This window comes from Myotis myotis, unplaced genomic scaffold, assembly GCF_014108235.1.
Source record: "Myotis myotis isolate mMyoMyo1 unplaced genomic scaffold, mMyoMyo1.p scaffold_m19_p_7, whole genome shotgun sequence".
NCBI lineage: Eukaryota > Metazoa > Chordata > Mammalia > Chiroptera > Vespertilionidae > Myotis > Myotis myotis.
The window spans coordinates 91,652,966-91,667,338 of record NW_023416379.1 but is presented as its reverse complement, the minus strand read 5'-3'; the positions used below and the strand labels follow the sequence as shown (position 1 = coordinate 91,667,338).

Sequence of the window (14,373 nt, the reverse complement as noted above, 5' to 3'; positions counted from 1 at the left end):
GCCACACCTGGGATTTGGACACACACACTCACACACACTCACTCACACTCATACACACTCACTCACACTAACACACACACACACTCACACACACTCACTCACACTCATACTCACTCACTCACACACACACACACACACACACACGCGCACTCACACACACTCATACACACTCACTCACACACACTAACACACACACACTCACACTCACATACACACACACGCGCACTCACACACCCACACGCGCACTCACACACACACACTCACACGCGCACTCACACACAGTCACACTCACACACACTCACTCACATACACTCACACGCGCACTCACACAGTCACACACACACGCACTCACACACATGCACACACACGCACTCACGCACTCACACACACACTCAACACACACTCATGTACACACACACACGTGCACTCACATACACACACGTGCACTCACAGACACACTCACTCACACACACACATGCACACACACAAACACACACTCACACACACACACATATGGACACACGCACTCACACTCACGCACTCACACACTCATACACACGCACTCACGTACTCACACACACACACTCATACACACACACACACTCACACACTCATACATTCACGCACTCACACACACACACATATTCACACACTCACACACACACATGCACACACTCACACACATGCACACACACACATGCACACGCACAATCACACTCACAGGTCTCGTGTGCAACTGAGGTGTCAGCTGTGTGAGGGCTGCAGGCGGGACTGGTGTGCGTCTGCCTGCCTTCCTGACCTGAGCTCCCACCCCTTTCCAGTGTCCCCAGAGCAGGTGAGGACAAGGCTCCCGACCCTCAGGCAGTCTCCTCTGAGGAGGCGGCCCTGCCGGGACTGTTCGAGGACAATGACGACTGGGACCGGCTCCTGAGTAGCTTCAACAGCCCCTGGCACAGAACCCCACAGCTACTGTGGAGCCCGCCAGCGACCCCCACATCCCCCTCAGCCCCCCAGACACCCCGGGTGGTCAGGCAGATCTCCATCTCAGAGCAGCACGATCTGCTGTTTGGTCGGGAGCCATCTTCAGATGCCAATGGGGCCCCAAGGAGCCCCCCCGGGGTGACTGCCAGGCCCGAGGAAGGGAGAGCAGTGGACCCAGCTGGGCAGGACCTCAGTGCAGAGCGGCCCCCGGAGCGTCGCAGCGCGCACCCTCAGGGAGGGCCCGGGCCTGGCCCTGAGACCCACTTCTTTGGGGAGTCATTTCTCCCCGCGGCTCCAGCTGGAGAGTCAGGGGGCCTGGTGGCAGCTGCACTCAAAGTGCTTGTTCCTCTGGGGGCTGGCCCCCCTCCCCAGGGGACTTCTCCCCCTGCCCAGTCCCCAGCTGGACCCAGCACACACTTCCAGACCTCAGACGCAGATGATAGGGACTCCTGGATGAGGCCTGTCCCAGCCAAGCCACCCAGGCAGAGGGAGGCCCTCCACCAGGGCCCTCATACTGCGGGCTCCGCACCGGGACTGGAGCCCAGAGGAGCCAGAGTCCTCCCAGCAGGGCTGGCTGAGCCCTCGAAAAGTCTGGAGGCTGAGGGTAAGGCTCCCCTGGCTGAGTCCTCAGAGGGTCTGGAGGGAGTGACTGAGGCTCCCCTGGCTGAGTCCTCAGAGGGTCTGGAGGGTGTGGGTCAGGCTCCCCTGGCTGAGACCTCAGTGGGTCTGGAGGGTGTGACTGAGGCTCCCCTGGCTGAGACCTCAGAGGGTTGGGAGGGTGTGGGTCAGGCTCCCCTGGCTGAGACCTCAGTGGGTCTGGAGGCTGTGACTGAGGCTCCCCTGGCTGAGCCCTCAGAGGGTCTGGAGGGTGTAGCTGAGGCTCCCCTGGCTGAGCCCTCAGAGGGTCTGGAGGGTGTAGCTGAGGCTCCCCTGGCTGAGCCCTCAGAGGGTCTGGAGGGTGTAGCTGAGGCTCCCCTGGCTGAGTCCTCAGAGGGTCTGGAGGGTGTAGCTGAGGCTTCCCTGGCTGAGCCCTCAGAGGGTCTGGAGGGTGTGACTAAGGCTTCCCTGGATGAGCCCTCAGAGGGTCTGGAGGGTGTAGCTGAGGCCTCCCTGGCTGAGACCTCAGAGGGTCTGGAGGGTGTGGGTAAGGCTCCCCTGGCTGAGTCCTCAGAGGGTCTGGAGGGTGTGACTGAGGCTTCCCTGGCTGAGTCCTCAGAGGGTCTGGAGGGTGTAGCTGAGGCTCCCCTGGCTGAGCCCTCAGAGGGTCTGGAGGTTGTGGGTCAGGCTCCCCTGGCTATGTCCTCAGAGGGTCTGGAGGGTGTGACTGAGGCTCCCCTGGCTGAGCCCTCAGAGGGTCTGGAGGGTGTAGCTGAGGCTCCCCTGGCTGAGCCCTCAGAGGGTCTGGAGGGTATAGCTGAGGCTTCCCTGGCTGAGCCCTCAGAGGGTCTGGAGGGTGTAGCTGAGGCCTCCCTGGATGAGCCCTCAGAGGGTCTGGAGGGTGTAGCTGAGGCTTCCCTGGCTGAGTCCTCAGAGGGTCTGGAGGCTGTGGGTCAGGCTCCCCTAGCTGAGACCTCAGTGGGTCTGGAGGGTGTAGCTGAGGCTTCCCTGGATGAGCCCTAAGAGGGTCTGGAGGGTGTAGCTGAGGCTCCCCTAGCTGAGTCCTCAGAGGGTCTGGAGGCTGTGGGTCAGGCTCCCCTGGCTGAGTCCTCAGAGGGTCTGGAGGCTGTGGGTAAGGCTCCCCTGGCTGAGTCCTCAGAAGGTCTGGAGGGTGTGACTGAGGCTTCCCTGGCTGAGTCCTCAGAAGGTCTGGAGGGTGTGACTGAGGCTCCCCTGGCTGAGCCCTCAGAGGGTCTGGAGGGTGTAGCTGAGGCTCCCCTGGCTGAGCCCTCAGAGGGTCTGGAGGGTATAGCTGAGGCTTCCCTGGCTGAGCCCTCAGAGGGTCTGGAGGTTGTGGGTCAGGCTCCCCTGGCTGAGCCCTCAGAGGGTCTGGAGGGTATAGCTGAGGCTTCCCTGGCTGAGACCTCAGAGGGTCTGGAGGGTGTAGCTGAGGCCTCCCTGGCTGAGACCTCAGAGGGTCTGGAGGGTGTAGCTGAGGCTTCCCTGGCTGAGTCCTCAGAGGGTCTGGAGGCTGTGGGTCAGGCTCCCCTGGCTGAGACCTCAGTGGGTCTGGAGGGTGTAGCTGAGGCTTCCCTGGATGAGCCCTTAGAGGGTCTGGAGGGTGTAGCTGAGGCTCCCCTGGCTGAGTCCTCAGAGGGTCTGGAGGCTGTGGGTCAGGCTCCCCTGGCTGAGTCCTCAGAGGGTCTGGAGGGTGTAGCTGAGGCTCCCCTGGCTGAGACCTCAGAGGGTCTGGAGGCTGTGGGTCAGGCTCCCCTGGCTGAGACCTCAGTGGGTCTGGAGGCTGTGGGTAAGGCTCCCCTGGCTGAGCCCTCAGAGGGTCTGGAGGGTGTAGCTGAGGCTTCCCTGGCTGAGTCCTCAGAGGGTCTGGAGGGTGTGGGTCAGGCTCCCCTGGCTGAGACCTCAGTGGGTCTGGAGGCTGTGGGTAAGGCTCCCCTGGCTGAGTCCTCAGATGGTCTGGAGGGTGTAGCTGAGGCTTCCCTGGCTGAGCCCTCAGAGGGTCTGGAGGGTGTGGGTCAGGCTCCCCTGGCTGAGCCCTCAGAGGCTCTGGAGGGTGTAGCTGAGGCTCCCCTGGCTGAGCCCTCAGAGGGTCTGGAGGGTGTGACTGAGGCTCCCCTGGCTGAGACCTCAGTGGGTCTGGAGGCTGTGACTGAGGCTTCCCTGGCTGAGCCCTCAGAGGGTCTGGAGGTTGTGGGTCAGGCTCCCCTGGCTGAGCCCTCAGAGGGTCTGGAGGGTGTAGCTGAGGCTTCCCTGGCTGAGCCCTCAGAGGGTCTGGAGGGTGTAGCTGAGGCTCCCCTGGCTGAGCCCTCAGAGGGTCTGGAGGTTGTGGGTCAGGCTCCCCTGGCTGAGCCCTCAGAGGCTCTGGAGGGTGTAGCTGAGGCTCCCCTGGCTGAGCCCTCAGAGGGTCTTGAGGCTGTGGGTCAGGCTCCCCTGGCTGAGCCCTCAGAGGCTCTGGAGGGTGTAGCTGAGGCTCCCCTGGCTGAGCCCTCAGAGGGTCTTGAGGCTGTGGGTCAGGCTCCCCTGGCTGAGCCCTCAGGGAGTCTGGAGGCTGTGGCTGAGGCCCCCACAAAGGGAGTGGCGCAGCAGGGTAAGCTGGGCCCAGATGTGCTGGAGGGCCGTTCCGGGGGGCTAAGGGAAGCTCCTGGCCAGGTCCAGCTGAGCAGGCTGCCTGCCCTCCCTCAGCAGAGTCTGGAGGAGGAACCCAGGGAGGAGGATGGGAAACAGGGGGGCCAGGGCAGGCCAGGCCTCAGTTCAGAGCAGCCCTCTGAGGCTCGGGGCCTGAGGACCGTGCCCTCGGAACGCCCCCAGCGAAGTTCCCTGCCCGCCCCTCTCCCACCTGACACAGCGCAGGCTCAGGCTGAGGCAGAAGGCCCTGCTCCTGGAAGACCGTCCCCTCCAAGGGACTCTCCCCCTCGGGGGGCTCAGCCTGGGGGTGGGGCAGGGCCCCGGCCGCCCACGAACACCCTGCCCAGCTCGGAGGCTACGCTGGAAGCCCAACCCAGGCCGTCACCCACAGCCGCTCAAGCGGAGAGAGAACAAGGCCCCCCACCACCCCGTGAGCCTGGGGCAGAGAACAGGCCTCAAGACACAGGAACAGGCTCCGGGGAGGCTGGGCTGACCCCCTCCCCAGGGGATCCCATGGGCAGCGAGGCTCCAGCCGACCCTGATTACATCTACCACATCATCTTCCTGGGAGACTCGAACGTGGGCAAAACATCCTTCTTGCACCTGCTGCACCAGAACACCTTCGCCTCTGGGCTGACAGCCACTGTGGGTAAGCGCCTATCCTGGCGGGGGGGGGGGCGGGGGGGGGGGAGAGGGGGAGGCCCAGGGCCCTGGCCAGCAAGCCCGAGCAGGCTGGAGTGAGCACCCCTGGGGAAACTGCAGTCTGTCCTGGCCCAGGCCCTGCTCTAGACAGACTTTATATGGGATGCTCTTACTATTTTACTAATCATCTCTAATTACAGGTAATTTGCTTTTCCTGCATTGATCAGATTAGCTTATAATGTGCCACATCAACAAAGCACCCTGCAATTTAGGTGCCAGTGCTGACTGATGGTGAAAACAAGCGAGTCCCACCCACATGGCTGCGGGGGAAGGCAGGGCTCGGCAGGGTCGCACAGGTTGGATGTAGTCAGGACTAGCCCCTGCCAGCCAGCCCAGCTCTGGGGGGAAGTTGCCTTGGGCAAGTTGAATGTTTTATATAGAATGTGTTTGTGGGGTGTGATACGCTAGGAAGCTGGGTGCCTGAGTTCATATCTCGTCCTGCCACTTACTAGCCATATGAACTTGGACAAATGATTTAAGCCCCTTAAGGCCCCAAACCCTCACCTGCACAATGGGGACAGCGGGAGTGCTGGCTTGCTAGCGTGGTTGTAAGGATTAGCTCATTAGTACGCATCAAGCTGTTAGAATAATAACTGGCACATCGTGCTAATCAATATTATTTTTATTGTTATTATTATAAGTATTAGATGATGTCTCATTCAGTGGCTCCTGCCAATGAAATGTCCCGAAGCACAAAGCTTCCTCTCCCTAGAACAGCGGTTCTCAACCTGTGGGTTGCGACCCCTTTGGCGGTCGAACGCCCCTTTCACAGGGGTCGCCTAAGACCATCCTGCATATCAGATATTTACATTACGATTCATAACAGTAGCAACATTACAGTTATGAAGTAGCAACGAAAATAATTTTATGGTTGGGTCACAACATGAGGAGCTGTATTTAAAGGGCCAGGAGGTTGAGAACCACTGCTCTAGGACCGGGATGTGTGGCACTGGGTGTTGTGTTGGCCCACGGAAGGCCAGCGTTATGACCACTCGGGACGAAGAGGGAGTGAGCCGATCTTTGTCTGTCAGGGTGCATGTGACTGGGACCATGTGGATAATGACAGCCCACATCCAAGAGAGGCCCCAGGACAAGGCCTCAGGCTTTTCTCTGCTTAAGGATCCTCACCTGGGAGCCAGTTAACGATGCAGCGTCCTGGGGAATGGGACCCATGGCAGGTCCGGCCTGGGGTTGAGCAGGGTCGCAGGCCTGCAGGGCCACCCTTAGTGACCTCCTAAGCCAAGGGCACCTCCAATGCACCAGGCATCTTACAACAGCCGCCGCCCCCGTAATAACCGATTCTCCCCTCATTATCATGTAGTAAGAGGCTTCCAGAAAATTCCATCAAGAAGAACACAGATTGATGCCTTAGCTCAGGGATAGAGCGTCAGCCCACAGACTGAAGGGTCCTGTTTGATTCTGGTCAAGAGCACGTACCTCGGTTGTAGCCTTGATCCCCGACCCTGGTCGGGGTGCATGCGGGAGGCAGCTAATCGATGTGTCTCTCTCACATTGATGTTTCTCTCTCTCTCTGTCTCCCCCCTTCCTTTCTACTCTCTCTAAAAATCAATGGAAAAAATATCATCAGGTGAGGATTAACCAAAAAATAAATAAATAAATAAAAAGAAGCCCTCTCCATCATTCCCCCCCCCCACCTGCTTTCCTTTGGGAAGTAGGGGTTGGCAGGAAGTTGTACCCCAAAGACTCCAAACTTCCCCGAGATTTCACTTACCTCCATATTTCCAAAAAGGGTCTGAAGCCATGACCTCAGGCAGGCAGGAGTAGGGCTGTAAAATCCAACGGGCTGGGGTCAGAGAGATGAGAATGAATAATAACAATTACCACCTCTCAGGCACCTCCCCCTCCCAGAATCTGGGCTAAACCTTGAACATAAGTCATTGACTCCTCCCAGTCGCCCTGTGCGGTGCGATGAGGAGGGAGGCTCAGAGAGGCCGAGTGACTTGCTTCAGGTCACACAGCAGGTACAGCGGCAGAGGGCGGACAACTCACAGCCCATCGGTTGGTCACCTCTGAAGTCAGAGCTCCTTCCGCGCCCCTGGCTGTCTGGTCGAAGGGAGGATGCAGGCCGTAACTGGGATATGAAATGAGAATTATAAAATAAAACAATGAAGCAGGTTTTCCTGAGTGGACTAAGGAACACACATCGCTGTGTTCACAGAGGTCAAAACAATGCAAGGTTCCCTACGTGGGCACGGAGAGCAGCGGGGGCAGTGAGCCTGTGGCTGGGGGTCGGGGAAGGCTTCTTGGGAGACCTGGGCCCTTGAGTGTGGATGGGATTTGGGGAGCAGAGGGAAGGCCAGCAGCCGCAGGTTCCCGCCCCCTGGGGCCGGGGTTGGGCACTTGGGCCGGCCTTGGCTAGACGTGCTGGGTGGTGACTGGAGAGTAGGCCTCACCCTCTCTGTGCCCTAGGAGTGGATTTTCGGGTCAAAAAACTGCTGGTGGACAACAAGTACTATGCGCTGCAGCTCTGGGACACGGCTGGCCAGGAGAGGTAGGGCCCTGTCTCCACGGAGACCTGTGCGGAGCCTGGGTGCCGGGTGGAGGCAGCCCCGCCCAGAGGAGGCCAAGGTGGGCAAGAGGCCACCCAGTGCAAAAGAGACATCACCCCTGGGGGAGTCAGGAGGTTGGGGAGGAGAGCAAAGGCCCAGTGGAGAAGACGGGGTGGCCCAGAGGCCCCTGGGCCTGGCCAGGCTTCTGTGAGGATCACCCCAGCTCGGCCCTCAGGGCCAGCACCCGACCGCTAGCCTGCAAACACTGGCCGTCCACTTGCTGGTTGGGCCACAGTGATCAGACTTTAAAGCACTTCTCTCTGCCCAGTGGTTTCACGTCTGGAAACTCATGCTTCCGGTAACTCACATGATGGTATCAAAGGGACCGAGGCTGTTCACAGCAGCGTTTATATTGCAAAGCACTGGACACAACCCAAATGCCATGGGTGGTGGCCAGCAAGACAGGCTGGGGTCTATCCACATGATAGAATATTATGAAGCCACAGAAAGACCCAGGGCCCTCACTGTGGCCAAAAGCGAAACACCTCCAAGCCTTCTCTTGACTAGAAAAACCAGGCAGGGGTTCTGAATATGAATGAGTATGTGAGTGTTTTACACTGTACCGTGTTAACAAGGGCAAAGGGCAGGTGCATGTGCGTGTGCACAGGTATGTGTATGCATGTACATTTATGAATATGCATAAAGTGCCTCTGGGAAAATATCTAAGAAGCTGGTGACCCTGGCTGCCTCTGGAGAGGGGGACCGGGTGGCTGCAGAGTGGGGGTGGGAGATCTCTCACGGGGTGCCCTTTGGTACCTTTTGAACTTGAGCCATGAGAACTGTTAACTATGCACAAGAACTACAGTGTGAGAAGCCAGCATGTGCACACTCTCGTGGGAAGCAATGAGAAGCAGGAACGTTAATTCTCCCTCGTTGCCGACGGAGTGGCTGAGGCCTGGAGAGGCCGGGGCCGGGGTCAGCCAGCAGGCCTGGCCTCACGCAGACTCCCCGGGCAGGTACCACAGCGTGACGCGGCAGCTGCTCCGGAAGGCTGATGGTGTGGTGCTCATGTATGACGTCACATCCCAGGAGAGCTTTGCCCACGTGCGCTACTGGCTGGACTGTCTCCAGGTAAGCAGGTGGTGGCGGAGGCTGGCCCCAGTTTCTGGAGTCAAGAGGGAATGTGTATCCTGCCCACTCTCCCTTTCTCCCGGGATTACAGTTGCTACAATAGACATGCAGGTGATGCAGCCCACGGAGGGCATGTGACTGGGTGGCCTGGGAGTCGTATCAGGGAGCCACAACCACACAGTACAGCTTCCAAAACGAACTTCTTCCTCGGTCCTATGAACATTTCTTTCTTACAGACAGCAGCTCTGCGAGGTCTCCTTAACCCCTGGGGATGATGCAATTCTCGTACCACTTTAGGTGGTACTTCCTCTGTCCACACATCTCTAGTTCTTCCCTCATGTACTTAATTCATACATACATGTTGAAATTTTGCAGTATGTGCCAGCACAACAGAGGGATATGAAGGAAGACATGTAGCCTTCTTTCTAGGAGTTTCTAGTTGAAGAGATGCAAAAAAAGTAAGATAAGGTCAGATACAAAGGCAGCTGGGCTCTGGGGTCAGACCGGACCCAACGATCCCACCCCAACTCAGTGACAGCCTCTCTGAACTTCACTTTCCCGGCTTCTCTCATAGACTTGTGAGGGTTAACTGACACCATTGCGTTCAGCACAGCACTTGGCAGATAGTAAGCACTCCGTAAATAAAAGCTGTTATTATTATTATCCATGAAACAATTAGGAAAAGAACCAAGACACCCTGTGTCAGCGAGCACTGGGCTGTTGAGCACAGGCAGGAAGAGAGGGGCATGGGTAGGATCAATCCATGAAGGCTGCCTGGGGGAGGGAGCTTTGAGGTTGGCCCTGGAAAATGGGTGACATGTTTGCAGGCAGATAGGAGGGGCAGCCTCACTGCAGATGGAGGGGAATTGCCCAGGTGGGAAGGTTGTGGAGTGAGGGTGACAGGGAAAGGTAGGTGTCTGTGTGGGGAGGAGGCACACTACCAGCTTCCCGGAGGTCAGGGCCACGTCCACCCAGGGCCTGGCACACAGCAGGCGCTCAGCATGTGTGTCTGAGGGAATGTGCTCTGTGTGCAGGACGCGGGGGGTGCTGGAGTGGTCGTTCTTCTCCTGGGAAACAAGATGGACTGTGAAGAGGAGCGGCAGGTGTCCACCGAGGCTGGGCAGCAACTGGCCCAGGTGAGCACCTGAGTGTCGGTCTCTCCCCAGCCTGGACCGGGCAGACCCCTCCCTGGAGGACGGTGAGTAGGTCACCCTGGCCTGGGCATCCAAGAAGGCCCCATTGCCCGGCTGGCGTGGCTCAGTGGTTGATCATCGATCTATGAACCAGGAGGTCACGGTTTGATTCCCGGTCAAGGCACATGCTGGGGTTGCAGGCTTGATCCCCAGTGTGGAGCGTGCAGGAGGCAGCCAGTCAATGATTCTCTCTCATCATTGATGTTTCTCTCTCTCTCTCTCTCTCTCTCTCTCTCTCTCTCTCTCTCTCTCTCTTCCTTCCTCTCTGAAATCAATAAAAAAAAATGTTTTTCTTCAGAGAGAAGGATCCACTGATCATTTCTGCCCCTGCCCGGCCAAAGGCCAGGTCAGAGTGGACAGCAGCCCGGCCACCTCTGCCTCCCACCCAGCCCAGCCTTAGACCCAAACGCGAGTAATGGTGGGCACGGCATGGAACCTCACTGCTGAACTAGCAGATCCACACCCAATGCCCTGACCTACGTAAAAAATAGCTTCAGAGTAAAAAAGGTTTTAAAAGCTTCACTTAAAATTCCCGATCGAATCTTAATTTTATCTCTGGTCTCTAATTAACGTAACGTTCCTTCTAATTTATTCTATTTTAAGACTCAAATTCTTCCCCAGGAAGATTAACATCAAAAGCCCCACCACCAGACAGTGGTTACTATTTATTTATGAATAGAAGTTGACTAGGTTCCAGAAAATCTGGAGAATAATACCGAAAACATAAAAAAAATAAAAAGAAGCCACTCCTTGCCCCACCTCTGCCCCACCCCTGCCAGCAGCCACACTGCGTCTCCCTCCCGTCTCTCTCTCCTCTCCGTCCCTCCTGCTCCTGAGCTCATGGCTGTGGTGCCTGCGGGGTGGGAATGTTTTTCTCTTAACTAGAAGTAGTAGGTCATCTCTCTGACACAGTAATTCCTCCTCTAGCAATTTACCCTAAAAGAAGCAGAAATAACAACCCCTAGAGAAGAATGAGATGGCCCCCCATGTGCAATGTGTAATCAGACATGCTTACAGGAGGATGGTCTTCACAGTGGTATTTACAAGGGAAAGCACTGGGCAGCAGCCGGTAGTTAAGCTGTGGAGTTCCTATGAGAGGCTAGCATTTGCCGTCAGGAGCCCTGCCCCGGGGACAATAGTGAAGGGTGTGGAAGAAGTGCTTCCACCATAATGTGACGTCAGAACAGCAGCTGCAAATCTGGGTACAGGTTGGGTCGACCCCTATGAGATTGCTGATATCTGACTGTTTGGAGCCTACAAGACAGCAGTTTCGTTGGCTTAATCTAATGGTATAATGACATTTAGCCCCCACCCCAATAAAAGGGTTATATAAAACAGAATGGAAATATACACTGAGTGGCCAGATTATTATGACCACCCCCTCAGTACTTCGCTGGGCCACCTTTCGCCTTCAATACTGCTGCGATTCTTCCTGGCATTGACTCCACGAGATGTTGAAAGGTGATGCGAGGAATCTGACACCATGCCTGATGAATAGCACTGTCCAGTTCTGGGAGATTTGATGGTGGTGGAACCAGCTGCCTGATGGCTTTTAACTTCATCCCACAAATACTCAATTGGATTGAGATCTGGTGATTGTGGGGGCCACCTAAGCAGGTTAAGTCTCCCTCATGTTCTTGAAACCACTCCCGCACAATATAAGCACCGTGGCATAGCACATTGTCTTGTTGGAAGAAGCCATCTCCATTGGGATATGCCATCAACATGATAGGATGAACTTGGTCAGCAACGATACTTAGTATGTTGTGCTATTCAGATGTTTGTAATGATCTGGCCCTCTAGCAACTTCAGCGTGAAATTATAGCTAATTTGCCTACAAACGTCTGTGGTCATAATAATCTGGCCACTCAGTGTCTATGCCAACAGGAGTGGTTTATATTTTATACTTTTTTATGCTGTCTTTTCTAATATTCCCCCCAATTAAGTATTATTGAAATAAACAACATAACTAACCATTTAAAAACATCACGGACATTTCTCCAAGACAGGACACAGGCTGTAGGCTGTTTCCAGGGTGTCACTGACACCTGCCCAGCCAGGGGGAGGGGCAGTGGGCAGAGGGGCGAGGCTGGGGACCTTGGAGACACAGAGATGGGGCTGCCTCGCCCTCTGTGGTTGGCCTAGGAACCGACTGGGCGGGACTCTGCCTGGGGCCAGGCTGTTGGGGGTGGGCTGCCTCCTGGATTCCAGTGGTCTCCGCCAGGGCACCCACACCCATCTGTCTGGCCTGCAGGAGCTGGGGCTCTCCTTTGGAGAATGCAGCGCGGCCCTGGGTCACAACATCCTGGAGCCCATGGTGAACCTGGCCAGGTGAGTGCCCCCGATTCCCACCCTGTACCCTGGGCAGCCCTCAGCCAGCTTGGGCGGGAAGCAGCTCAGAAACCACAGGGCTCCCCAGTGTGGAGAGAGCACAGCGTGGAGAGAGTGCTGTGTGCAGAGCTGCCAGCTCTACCAGCCCACTAGCTGCCTCACCTCCCAGAGCCACATCTGGCCTCTGAGCCTCAGTTTACTCATTGGCAAAGTGTTCCCAACCTTCTAGTGACTCCCACTGGATTTAGAATACAATGCCAATGCCTCACGGCATCCTGCATTGTCTCCAGGGCCATCTCCCTGCACACACACACACACACACACACACACACACACATACACACACATACACACAGACACAGACACACACACGTACACATACATACACACACACACACACACACACACACACACACCAAGCTTCAGCCCCTCAGGGGGCCCTCCCTGACCACCCCCTCCCACCACTATGCTGGACTCAGGTCTCTGTCCTTCAAAGCCCTTGGGGACAAATTAGAATTACAGGAGCATTTGTCTGTTTTCTCATTGCCCCAGGCGATAGGTCCTGGAGGCCATGGCTCTATTTGTTTAGCCCCTCCCCCCACACCTGGGACCTGGCAAATGCTGGGTGCTCCATAAATGAATGAAGGAGTCAGCGGCAGGAGTATCAGACCAGATGACCTCTAAGCCCCTTCTCTGACAAAGTGACTACAGCGACTTGCTAATCTGTAACCCGGGCAGCCTGATGCCCTCCGGCCAGAAACGCGCCATGGCTTCCCTTTGCTCTCGGATGGCAGCCCATTGCGTCCAGGCCCACAGAACCCGAGCCCGGCTGCCTCTGAGGCTTCCTCTGGCCATTCCGTCCTCAGCTCTGGGATTTAGCAAAGGGCCCAGCACATAGCAAATATATTGTGTGTTGTAGTTTTTAAAATATATTTTTATTGGTTTCAGAGAGGAAGGGAGAGGGAGAGAGAGACAGAAACATCAATGATGAGAGAGAATCATTGATGGGCCGTAAACATATTATGAATGAATGAATGAATGAGTGAATGAACACAAATGGGCATTTTTTGCTTTCTCAACCCCCAAGTTCTCTCTTAACACAGAGCCTTTGCCCTCTCCCCGGATTCTACCCCTTTTCTGCTGGCAAACCTTTGTCCACTGCTGCGTCTCAGCCGGACACTGCCTCCTTCCTCCTAATCCCCCAGGACCTGCTGTGAAGTCCCTCTGGGCGCTTCGCTATCCGGGTTCTGATCCACCGGTCTCCTCCGCCTCCCTCACTACCCAAGGCCAGGACACGCTGGCGTCACTGTCACAGTTGGAGTCCCTGGCACAGAGCCCGGCACGTAGCAGGCTGGAAAGAACGCCAGAAAAGGGACGGAACTCACCGTCTCCATGGCCCCGTGTTTCCGGTGCCTGTGGCATGTAGGGCAGGGGCAGAGCCGGGAGGAGAGAGGCAGCTCAGGGGCCCAGCTCCCCGGTCCCCCAGCTGCACCCACGGGTCCCTCCCTGCAGCCCCGGGAGCTGAGAGAGAGGACTGATGCCTGGGGGTGGTCGTGCAGGTCGCTCAAGAGGCAAGAAGACCTCCTGAAGGGCTCACTGGTGGAGGTGGCCCCGGAGAGGCCGCCGAAGAAAGCTGGCTGCTGCTCGTGACCAGCTGGCCTGGCTGGGAGACAGCCCCACTCCGGCTCCCGGTCCCACCTGCCTCGACAGCAGCATCGGAGGCCCAGCTCGGAAGATCCAGAGAATCCTCCCGGGTCAGGGCTCGGATCCCAGGGCCGGGGCTGCACTAGCGCTGCCCTTCGCTCCAGCTCCCGGAAGAAGGACTTTGCTGAGCAAATAACCTTGGGGTGGGCGACTCTTTAAAGAAAGGAAAAGTCTAGGCCAGTCGTCGGCAAACTCATTAGTCAACAGAGCCAAATATCAACAGTACAAGGATTGAAATTTCTTTTGAGAGCCAAATTTTTTAAACTTAAACTATATAGGTAGGTACATTGTTATTAACTTAATTAGGGTACTCCTCAGGCTTAGGAAGAGCCACACTCAAGGGGCCAAAGAGCCGCATGTGGCTCGCGAGCCGCAGTTTGCCGCCACGGGTCTAGAGAAACAGCTTAAGGAAAATACACCACAATATTAGCCACCCATCTCTGGGCAGTAAAATTATAGGGTGAATGTGGGGGCGGTATCTTCCTTTTATACGTGTTTGTCTTTTTGGGTCTTCTACGGCGACTGGGTGTTCCTATATAGTCAGAAATAAAAATGCATGTTGAGGTCGGGAAGAAACTGTT

The 14,373-nt window shown here is 56.6% G+C and overlaps 1 protein-coding gene across 1 annotated transcript in view; it reads left to right on the top strand.

Annotated features, from left to right (window-relative positions):
* Nucleotides 1–14,373, top strand: part of RAB44 (RAB44, member RAS oncogene family) — a 30,065-nt gene extending 15,692 nt beyond the window's left edge. The window contains exons 8-15 of the mRNA XM_036317963.1: nucleotides 822–1,604; nucleotides 1,696–1,705; nucleotides 4,183–4,870; nucleotides 7,354–7,435; nucleotides 8,450–8,564; nucleotides 9,599–9,700; nucleotides 12,012–12,088; nucleotides 13,648–14,373. Coding sequence (XP_036173856.1) covers nucleotides 822–1,604; nucleotides 1,696–1,705; nucleotides 4,183–4,870; nucleotides 7,354–7,435; nucleotides 8,450–8,564; nucleotides 9,599–9,700; nucleotides 12,012–12,088; nucleotides 13,648–13,738 — 1,948 coding nt within the window. The 3' untranslated portion in view covers nucleotides 13,739–14,373. The remainder of the gene's footprint in view (nucleotides 1–821; nucleotides 1,605–1,695; nucleotides 1,706–4,182; nucleotides 4,871–7,353; nucleotides 7,436–8,449; nucleotides 8,565–9,598; nucleotides 9,701–12,011; nucleotides 12,089–13,647) is intronic.